The sequence below is a fragment of the Mus musculus genome, chromosome 7 (assembly GCF_000001635.26).
Source record: "Mus musculus strain C57BL/6J chromosome 7, GRCm38.p6 C57BL/6J".
Lineage (NCBI taxonomy): Eukaryota > Metazoa > Chordata > Mammalia > Rodentia > Muridae > Mus > Mus musculus.
In genome coordinates, this window is record NC_000073.6 from 110836955 (window position 1) to 110848675 (window position 11721).

Consider the following 11721-nt stretch of genomic DNA (forward strand, 5'->3'; position numbering starts at 1 on the left):
TACTTTCTAACTTAAGCTAAAAAGCTCATTCTCACCATCAGTGCGTGTGTTTACCTCCTACAGTCTGTCTGACAAACAGGGCCATATGAAGGGAAAACAGAACGAAGACGAGGAAGCCTTACACATCATTGAGTTCAGCTACTCTCCCAAGAAACTCTTCGTAAGTTAAGGAGCCACTTTCTCGAACCAAGGTGACGTGCTTTGCTACCTTTTCTGGTAACTTGTTAATAACCAACTGCGTCTGATCCGAAATTTGCTGTCCCATGGTGAAATGATGTCTTTCAGAATTCAGAAAGAGTTTTGCTTCCCATAGTTTCTGTTAAATACAATGCAAAAGTTATTTTACATAAATATAAAAAACACCAATATACTTTGTCCTACTTAGGGTTACTATTGCTGTGATGAAACACCATGACCAAAAGCAACTTGGGAGCAAAGAGTTTATTTGGCTTACATTTCTTTATCATCGTTAATCACTGAAGAAAGTCAGGACAGCCGCTCAAACAGGGCAGGAACCTGGAGGCAGGAGGCTGGAGGCAGAGGCCATGGAGGGATGCTGCTTACTGGCCTGCTCCTGTGGCTTGCTCACTCTGCTTTCTCATAGAACCCAGGATCACCAGCCCAGGTGACCCCACTCACAATGGGCTGGGCCCTCCCCTATGACCACCAATTAAGAAGATGACCTACAGGCTTGCCTACAGCCCCATCTTACGGAAGTAATTTCTCAGATGAGGTTCCCCCTTCTCAGATGACTTCAGTTTAGGTAAAGTTGACATAAAAATATCCAGTACACCCATCCTTCAAAAAGCAAAGAAAAACTACAAGCACCCAAAGGGGGAATTCAGTCACCTCAAATGAATCTGACATACAATGTATTTAACCATAGTCTTTAAAGTAAAGATTTATGTTAATTTTTCAGAATCATACAGCTAAATGATTAAGAGATTGGAAGAGGGATGGGTCTTTAACTACCAAGCACACAGGGAAGGGGGCAGTCAAGTGACTGCATTTTCCTAAGGACACTTCCAGGCTGTCTACTATATGTCACACTTCAAACTAAATGCTCTCCCTACATGACATCATTTATTATTCACAGCATCCTATAGGGTAGATGTATTTTTATATCCTTATTCTATGAGTAAAGAAATGGCTAAGTCCATGGTATGAGACAGATGTGAACTTTGAATTCCCACCTCAAGAAATTCCATTTCATTTACCATTTAAAAAAATCTATCTTTTACTTTTACTCAAATTAACACCTTTGCCACATAAAGCAAGTAGTAACAATTACATAGAAAAGATTTTAGCAAAAAACTTGCTTTATCACTTAATAAAAATGGCATTATAGCTTGAAATATAAATGTAGGGCTGGCCAGGTGGCAAAGGCACTTGCTGTCAAGGCTGACAACTCTTGTTCCATCTCCAGGAAGGAAAGAGAGAACAAACTCTTGAAAGCTGCCTCTGACCTTCACATACGCACTGTAGCATGTGCAGCCCTAGACACATAGACACACACACAAGACAAACAAACATTTAAAATATGACTTCAAAGTATATGACCATACATATGTATCACTTTCAGTATTAAAATTTAATGTACTGAGGGTTATTTAAAAGTTACTTTAAATATAGTAAAAGTGTACTTATACTAAAAACAAAATTCTTCCATTACTATTTTGGATCTGAACATATATGGGAGCAATAAATACTGTAGTAGAGGGATAATGAAAAAGAAGGAAACCCAGACTACTAAAACCTGATCTCTGAAGGCAAAAGATTACATTTAAGAATGTCCAAGTATAACAAATTTGTACCAAGTATATCCAAAAAGGAACAACCATTAATATTCCCAGCTTAGCAGGGCGTGGTGACGCACGCCTTTAATCCCAGCACTTGGGAGGCAGAGGCAGGCAAATTTCTGAATTTGAGGCCAGCCTGGTCTACAGAGTGAGTTCCAGGATAGCCAGAGCTACACAGAGAAACTCTGTCTCAAAAAGCAAAAACTAAAACAAACAAACGATTCCCAGCTTAGAGAAGGGGTACAGGGAATTCACCTTATTGGTTCCTGGGTGGCACAAACTAGTAACATCTCTAAATACAATAATGTTGAACTCCATTTTATTCTATGCAAAGACAGTTTCCAAACAAAAATTCCCAAATCCTCAAAACCTAAGAAAAAATAAAAAATACAACGTATAACATGAAAAGTAGGGTGTGGCAAGAAAACCCTACCAAGAAAAGCAGTAACTTCACGCTTAAGGAATATATATATTTAAATGACATGCTAGCTTCACTCTTCATGTTCTGATTCATATGTGTGGAAATATCATGAATAAATGTCTACAGACCAGCTGGAAACAACTGTCATACACTGTCTTTCTGAAAATTATGTTTATCTGGGTGGTAGTAGTGCACACCTTTGATCCCAGCACCTGGGAGGCAGAGGCAGGCAATTGCTGTGAGTTAGAGGCAAGCCTGGTCTACAGATTGAGTTCAGGACAGCCATGACTACACAGAGAAACCCTGTCTTGAAAACTGAAAATAAATAAAAAATAATATATTTAACAAGTACTGTGTGTGGTGCTTATGTGCTTATGTCAAGATGGTGAGCAAACTTGGCACCACACACAGTACTTGTGTATGTTGGGCACCCAACACAGTTGGGGGAAGGGCAACAGTCATACAAATAAGTATATAATTACAAAATGACAAGTCCTAAACCAAACAAGTACAGGGTGCCCTGAAAGCATGGAAGAGAGTGAAAGACACTGGTCTTGAGTTAGAAAAGAAATTCTGGGAAAACATTTGAGTCCAAAATGATAGTCTGGGTTTGTAACAGTCAGGGCATGGTGGGAGGACATTTTAGACAGAGGTCTCATAAAGCATCTGAGATAGGTAGATCGGAGTACCTCTGAGGGATATAAAACACACTGGGGCTACTTGGAGAAGTGAGATATTGACATCAAAACAAAAAACAAACTCAAGATGGTTATTTAAGATTTTTTTTTTTTTTTAGATAACTGGAAGACAAGATTAGGTATGCTTGCCCAATCTGGCTGACAAAACTAGAATGAATGAACCATATCTACTGAATAAAGAGACTGCTAAGTCTATAAATACAGCAAGATATTAACTCCTGAATGTGTTCTGAAAAGCTGACTGCACAAAAGCACCAAGGTAAGATGTGCTTTAAAGCAGCACAAAAACAAGTCATGAGGTTTTAGATTAAAATAACATTATAATAGGTCTAGGAAAGATATCAAAATAATTCTAAACTCCTGCTAGAAGCAGATGTCTACAGCAAGGAGCCTCCCACTCTAGTGTGTTAAACAGGAGAGCGTTTGTTTGTTTGTTTGTTTGTTTGATTGATTGATTGATTGATTGATTTTCAGCTCAAGGCAATCACACCTTTAAAGAAGAGAACATAGTCAAGTCTCGGGTCTAGAAACAGAAACAAGTCAACTTACTGTGGCTGAGCCCAACTAGGTAATGACTCGGGCAGCCCAACAGCCTGTTCAAATATTTGTTGAGCTGTCACATGGAAGAGGAAGTGAGATTTTTACATGCATACAAAGAGCAAATTAGCCAATAAGGACAGAGGGAAGTCCAGACTTACTGTAAGAATGCCCTGCCTGCCACCCAGCAATGGAAAGGACTGCTGCAACATATGTGAACTTCTCAATGACATAATATGAAAATGTTTAAAGATAGGAAGTTCATCTAATGAGCGGCACAGAGAAGTTTCTAGGATAGAAAAATAGAGGCATTAACGTCTAACCCAGTGATTCTCTACCCCAAAAGAACATCATAAAACACAGGTATTTCCATGATTGTAACGGTGTCAAAAACACGGTTATGAAGCAGCAAACTTAATTTTACGGTTGGGGGTCATCATAACATAAGGAACTGTATCAAGGGTCACAGCATTAGCAAAGTTGAGAACTACTGCTCTCAAAATGAAGCTTAACTTCCCCAAGCCTTGCTGTATCCACTTAATAAACAGACTCTAAGAAGCCAGCCTGAAACTTCCAATTCTAACTATATTACCTAACAAAGTAAACTAAACTTCTGAATGGTCTCAAGACTTAATGGAACTCATGACAACTGAATTAAACTTTGTAGGGAGGTAACAGTCCCCGCCTTTACTTTTGGATCTCCAGCTGTTCCCAAGAATAACTGAAATAAACAAGAGAAAACTATACATGTTGTATGGAGATGTCGTCACAAGAAAAATAAGGCCCAGATACTCACTGGACAAAGACAAGTAAATTGTGAAAAGATGACAGGACAATGGAGTTGGAGGTAGGGCTCTTAAGTGTGGGAAAGTATCAAGAAGCAAGCTACTCAGGGAAGTTTGTACTGATTTCTCTTGGCTTTGAGACCTAGCTCTGATTGTAAGATGTCTTCCTTTCTGGTAAAAGGCAGGTACTTTTGCATGACTGCTGCTGCTTCAAAAAGTATTTGTACCTTAAAAGACTTCTCATTCCCAAGTATCTTATTTTAATACCCTACACTACTCATCAAAACCCATCTGAAAAGAAGCCTCTGTTGTTTCTCAAATTAGAAAATGTTGCCTTGTGTCCCTGGTACCCTACCTTGATGGCAAGGTTTATAGTGTGAGGCAGTATATTGTTTTCCTGTAATTGCGCTTAATATCCAGAAAGCTGATTCAGTGACTCACGCCTACCTGAGGGCATGAAACAAAGGTGTCCACACTGGCTAGGAGGGAAGATGCTGCATTTAAGCAACATTAACCATTTCATCACTAGTGTAAAAATATGATTACTTATGGAGCCACTGAGATGAGTATCCACAAAAGCAATCTGCCGAAACCGCTCTTCAGTCACCAGCCTTTTCAGTGTTGTTCATCCATATATGAACAGCACGTATCGTTCAATGAAGTCGCTTTACTCAGTTCCCCCTTGAGTCTTCAGGACACACACCTGTGCTCTTGGGTAGTAGATAAGTATATAGTATTTCTCTAGTCAATATAGAAATACTTTTTTATCATTCATCTAGTATTCTTTTATTAGCTCAATCATTCACACTAACATGACATGGCAGTTAAAATGATATTTATGGATAAAATTGTGAAGTTATCATACACACATGCGTGCGCGCGCGCGCACACACACACACACACACACACACACACACACACACACATCTATCACAGAACAGTAGTATTGCTTACAGATATAATATGTAAACCTGCAAACCACTGGCAATAAGTTTCAGTAAAATACAAGTCTGTGGTCAAGATTCCTCAAAGAGCTGTGACCTCTTCTAGTTAAGACAGAGATGTGCTTCCCAAGAGCAGCCTGAGGGTCTCTGAGAAAGAGCTGTTATTCTGAAACTCACAGGGATATCAAGGATTCCAAGGATGTGCCACATTCTTCAGTGGGTGGCACACACAGTCAATTGCTTCTTTTTCTAACAAATGAGTTGTTGAAGTTCAAGTATTCCTTATAAGAAACACAACTGCATCACTAATAATACTCACCCAAGGAACTCCCTGAAAATGTGAAACATAAGTCATTCAGAAATGACACAGAGGAAAACTGAGCCCATCAAAGTGCAAGACAACTGGGTGAGGGCTGGAGAGTTCAGCTGGGAAAGGACCTCCAGGAAGCACCCGGGCCTCAGTTCTACCCCTGAACTCATGTGAAAGGACAGCGCAGTGGCACACTTGTGATCTTAGTGCCAGGCCGGGTGTGTGTGTGTGCAGGGACAGGAAGATCCCTGGGACTTGCTGGCCACTAGGTGTGTAGTCTATCCAGACCTAAGGCTGACTTCTGGTGTCACATCAGATGACTAGTCAACAATGACTTCGGTATCAAAGGCACCTTTGAAATTTGTTAAATTTTGTACCATCTTCCATCTTAGTAATACATACTAAGTTCTACAATTGGGGCTCGAATGACACTACTTAACTTATTATTCACTATTTATACAAACTCTAAGTTTATACAGATATCCAATGATTAGGCTGGTCAGAGTCGGTATAGAATCTAGAATGCCTGTTCTGGGGTCAAAGGTATTAAGGAGGAGAAATAAAACTAAAGAAATCTCAATAAAATAAAATAAAACCTGAAAACCTATAAACAAACAGAGTACTGAGTAAGTGCTGGAGTTCTAATAGCACCAGTTGTTAATTTTCCTTATAGATTATCCATTCATCCTTTCATGGATTCTTGGAAAATTGGCAAGTATTATAGACAGCCTGACAAAGCACACACCAAGTAGTAAGTACACTCTGACTTAGAAAGAAAAATATTCTCTTTGCACCTTCTCTACCTTTTTAGAAAGAGAAATCAACTTCCTCTAGTTAAAAGAATTTAGATATATTCAGAGAATATCTATCCTATATGTCCCTTATATATATGGTTCCCTTACGCCAAATGACAAAGATAACATAGTCTTGAAAAACACAATCATGTTAAGACAGAAACCGAAACCAGCCAGCACAAAAGGGGTAAAACAAAATCCACGCAAGTCCTGAGGGCTCTGAATTCAGAAGGCATTACTTTTCAAGGACAACTATCAGGACCATTGGTCGGGTGACAGTTCAAGCCCAAGTAAAAGTCTAAAGGGTGAATTTCATTCTATAGCAAGCACGGTAAGGGGGTGTGGAAAAGATGGTCTTAGTTTGAGAAGCACGGATTAAAAGCAACTGGGAGTGTTACTGGAGCTACATGTACTCCAGAAGAAGGACAAGAAATGCTGGGCATCAGGAAATGGGGCTGGGTCGGAATATGAAGAATATGAAGGTAGGCTGGAGACAAATTGCAACAACAGTAACCCCACAGTTTTGTAATGAAACTGCACACAGAAGGCAACTTACCCTACAATTATGATTAGCAAGGAAACTTTTTTTTTAATGTCGGTCCTCAAAAGGTAGCAATTAGCTTGACAAGCAAGGGCCCGGGTGCACTGCCGGGGCGGGTTTAGTAGGAGGGCTGGCCGACACCACGGGCCCAGGCTCTCCCTCAGAAGCCTTGCCCTGTGGCCACCCTGCCGCCCTGGCCCCAGCACCCGCCCCTCAGCCCCTCCTTGGCGCACCTGCTCTGCTAACCAACAGCTAAACTGCTCAGTGCGCCAGCGCCAAGATTCAAAACCGCTCGAGCTGATCTCTGAAAGCTCTCCTCAGCACCACCGCGAAGGCGGACCCAGAGTCTCCACCGCCACCGAGAAGGCGGACCCAGAGTCTCCACCCGCCCAGGAATCGGTGCCCAAAGCCCGCAGCCGAGGCCCTGACAAGGGGCCCTAGCTCCTCTGAAGCCCGGTTTCACACCCTGGTGCTGCCCGGGCCTCCACTCCCTACTCCAGGACCGTGGAGTGGCTGGGAAGGGACACAGCGAAGGGGCGGCGCTGCAAGGCTCACCCAGTTCAAGGCATCGCTCTCCTCGCACCAGGGACACCGCCTCGGCTGCTGCTTAGCTAAACCCGCTAGGCGGCAGCGGCGCGGCCCGCAAACCAGTCGCACCTCAGTGACGTAAGGCCACGCCCTCGCGCGTTGCCTGGAGACGGAGCTCCACCCCCCCCTGTTGGCTTTGGAGGTTTTTGTAGCTCAAGGCTGCTGACACACACCTGTAGGCAAAATAGTCACATACATAGAAATCAATAAAATTAAATACTTTTGTAAAAAAGGACAAAAAAATGAAGAGGCAAGTCACAGGCTTTGGAAAAGCAAAATATATTTAACAAAGGACTTCTAATTAGAATACACAATTCTTACCCCTCCCCCCCCCAAAAAAAAAAAAAACAACAACAACAACAAAAAAACCCACAATTTTTTTAAATGGCCAAAGACTAGACTAGCCTTTTAGATTTATGGATAGCAAATAAGCACATGAAATGATGTCTGAGACCATTATGCAAATTAGAAGGGAAGTGAATTATCAATACAATACCACAGTGGCTAAAATGAAAAGAACTGTATTAAATATTGACAAAGATGCTGAACAAATCTGTTCAGATTGTCTGTTGGGGATGTAAAATGATACAATCATTGTGGAACGAGATTGTGGCCATTTCTTTAAAACCTAAGCACAAACATTCCAACCACATAGTCCAGTCATCCTGCTTCTAGAATAGATCCACATGAAGACTAGTACACCAACATCAGATACCTGATGTGGTGGTTTGAATGAAAATGGTCCCCATAGGCCCACAGGGAATGGCACTATTAGGAAGTGTGGCCTTGCTGCAATAGATAAGGCTTTGTTGGAGAAAATATGTCACTAGGGGTGGGCTTTGAGTTTTCAGATGCGTAGGTCAGACCCAGTGTCACTCTCTCTTCCTGCTGCCTGCTGATCCAGATGTAGAACTCTCAGCTACCTCTCCAGCATGTCTGCCTGTGTGCTGCCATGCTTCCCACCATGACTATTATGGACTAAACCACGGAATTCTAAGTCAGCCCCAATGAATTGTTTTCCTTTATACGAGTTTCTCTGATCATGGTGTCTCTTCACAGCAGTAGAAACCCTATGACAACATATCAACAGGTGAATGGAAAACAACTGAAATAAAGTCACACAATGGAATATTACTCAGCAATAATAAAGAATACATGATTGACACACTTAACAATGTGGATGAGCCTGAAATACTTAGGCTGAAAGAAGATAGACCTTCCAAAAAAATTTTCTAGAATAGCCCCCGCCCCCAGGAATCTTTAGTGGCAAAATCAGATCAGTGGTTGCTTAGCGGGTGGTGTCAGGTAGGAAACACTACAGTGTTAGAATGGGAACTAGAGGTGGCTGACTCAACGGTAAAACACTTGCCTAGCATGTTTAAGCCTTGGCTCAGACTCAAACACAAGTCCTCCAAACCTTCAAAGGGTAAGAAGAAACATTTTAGGGTATTGGCTATGTTCACTGTCTTAGAGCATGACACCACAGACATGAATGTAATATGAAAACTTCTCAAATTGTACACCTTACTCATATATAGTTTAGTATATGCCAACTACATTCCCAAAAAGTTATGGGGTAAAGATGTAGCTGCTTCATGTTTTAAAGGTTCATATCTTTGTCTAACCTGAGCCCAGTCAGAAAAAAAATAGTCTCCATAAAGCACAGTTTTATAAAGTGGGACCTGTATTCCTTTTTATAGTGAGCACCACAAAGACTGAAATAAAGGAGAGATTGCAAGACCAAGGTGATATAACGTGGTAGTTATATTAAAATAATTAATGACCAGTCTAGGCAGCCGCTGCTTAGCATAACAAGTTCCTTTTTATGTTTGCATAAACATAATGAAGAACCCAGATGGTAAACAAAATAAGATCACTATTTTATTAAATAGTGTTACCTAAACATATGTCTTAGTCACTTTCTGTTGCTGTGAAGAGACACCATGACCATGGCAGCTCTTATGAAAGAAAGGATTTAACTAGGGGGTGGCTTACAGGGTCAGAGGCTTAGTCCATCATCGTCATGGCAGGGAGCATGAGGGCGTGTATGATGCAGAGGAAGTAGCTACATCCTGACCCACAGGCTGAGGAGAAACCCTGGGCCTGGAGTGGGCTTTTGAAACCTCAAAGCTTCAAACTTCAAACCAGTGGCACATTCTCTCTAACAAGACCACACTTCCTAATCCTTCTAATCCATTCAAATAGTGCCACTCCCTGATGACTAAGCATTCAAATATAAGAGCCTATGGGGGCCATTCTTTTTTTTTCTTCCATATGACTCTTCTTTTTTTCTTTGATATTTCCTTTATTTTAATTTCAAATGTTATCCCCTTTCCTGGTTTCCCCTCCAAAACCCCCTCACCCTCCCCCCTAGCTCACCAACAGACCCACTCCCACTTCCTGGCCCTGGCATTCCCCTATACTGGGGCATCGAACCCTCACAGGACAAGGGCCTCTCCTCCCATTGATGACCGACTAGGCCATCCTCTGCTACATATGCAGCTAGAGCCATGAGTCCCACCATGTGATTTTTTTGGTTGGTGGTTTAGTCCCAGGGAGCTCTGGAGGTACTGGTTAGATCATATTGTTGTTCCTCCTTTGGGGATGCAAACCTGTGGGGTCCATTCTTATCCAAATCAACCACAAAGTATACATGATTAACCATCCTCTGTCATAAGGTTATTCTGTAGTAATGTTTATCTTACATATAATAAAAGTGTTAAAATGTTTATAGAAAATTAGATAGATAGATAGATCATAAGAATTATAGAAGAAGTCTCCAAGTTCATCTGCCTATATGAAAGACTGTTTTTTTTTCAATAAACAGTGTAATTTGTTATGAGTATTCAGAGCTTCACAGTTTAGGAATTTTCCATTCAGTGATAATATGAGAATTGAATGCACTCGAAGTGAATACAGTCCCATAGGGATACTCAGATGCATTTTGACTTTTGAAATGTATATTTTTTTTTCTAGGAAGGTATGTCCTAGGACTCCTATCAGTCTGTAAGGTCACTGAACATCTGTGTCAGGACTGTGGGAATACTGTGGAAGACTGTGAGTGGCAAACACTATTAACTTCCTGTATGTAATTGATGAAACTTTGAGTTTGACAGTGCTGACTAACAGTCATCTGCTCCAACATTCCTTATAGATGAGGAAAACGGAGATCCAGGGGTAGGACGTGTTGCACCCAAGAACTACAGAACAAGTGAATGAGAGTGGGCTAGCTTCCAGAGATCCTAGGCTGCCACTCTGTGTTTTCCTTCACAGTGTATAGGATCACCTTCAATTCTCAGGGTAGAACACAGAAAAACTAGTTATCTATGGTTAAGATGAAACCTCTGGCTGGGCAGAGGTGACAACTTCTTTTAATCCCAGCAATGACAGGTGGGTCTCTGAGTTGAAGGCTAGACTGGTCTACATAGTGAATTCCAGGGCAGCCAGAGCTACCCAGAAAAACCCAGTCTTGGAGTGGGGGGTGGGGGGGGAACCAACAACAAAAACATCAAACCATCAAATCTCTGTCATCTTCTAGGATGCTGCACTCTGGTGTTTCTATATCCCAGTCCATCCTTTCTTTTGCCTGCTTCTACACTCTAGTGTCCCTACTATGGGCACTATGGTCTCCCCTTAGCCCTCGGATCTTATTCTCAAACCCTTTGGGAACTCATGCACTCCTAGATTTATTTAATGTATTGCCAATTCTTGTATTTCATTGGCAATCCAACCCTGCATTGCCATATTAACAGAGGGGAGCTCCTATAGGTATGAACGAACTGTAGCGATGGCACCAGAAGTCAATGACTTTCACACCAAAGTGACTTCAGGATCCAAGTGTCAGTGCTGGTGTCAGCGATACCAACTAAAGAGATGGCAGTGCCCAGAGGACTCTGTGGTGGTGGGGAAAAGTGACTTCAGTCTCCAAGAGAAAGGTGTCATCTAAGAGAGAGTAAGCACTGTGATACCTAGGATGGTGCAGGGAAGCAGTGTGGAGTCTGACAAGGTCAGTGGGCAATGCCAGGAGGATGTGGGAGCTGTGTTCAATGGGGTCAGTGGAACTGGCAACTAGAGGAAGTGGTCATAGTGCTTAGTGGGAAATAGAAAAACCATCAGAGATAGTTGGTGTGCTCTGTGGAAGGCACAGCAGTGAGCAGAGCAGAATTAGGCCAAGGACAGTGGGGGAAACTCAATACCGCTTGGATGAACCACATTGGCTTGTGAGCATGTTGAGCAATATGTTTGTGGATAGCCTGGAGGGTTGGTACATTGCTCCAGGAGCACCCTTCTGACTTCAGATAAAC

At 41.8% G+C, this 11721-nt stretch overlaps 1 protein-coding gene across 8 annotated transcripts in view; it reads right to left on the minus strand.

The window, feature by feature from the left end:
• The window catches only part of Rnf141 (ring finger protein 141), a 44984-nt gene extending 37486 nt beyond the window's left edge, over positions 1–7498 (minus strand). For 5 of the 8 annotated variants that reach the window (XR_869742.1, XR_003946542.1, XR_001777995.1 and 2 more), the window contains exons 1-2: positions 7385–7498; positions 123–316 (exon numbers count right to left, since the gene is read on the minus strand). Coding sequence is in view for 5 of the 8 variants with exons in the window: in XM_030242921.1 (XP_030098781.1) it covers positions 123–265 (143 nt within the window). In the remaining 3 variants the exon portion in view is untranslated. Of the gene's footprint in view, positions 1–122; positions 317–6844 lie in introns of all 8 variants that reach the window. The other 3 variants (XM_006508123.3, XM_006508124.3, NM_025999.3) reach the window with 3 other exon arrangements.
• Positions 7499–11721: the final 4223 nt, after the last annotated feature.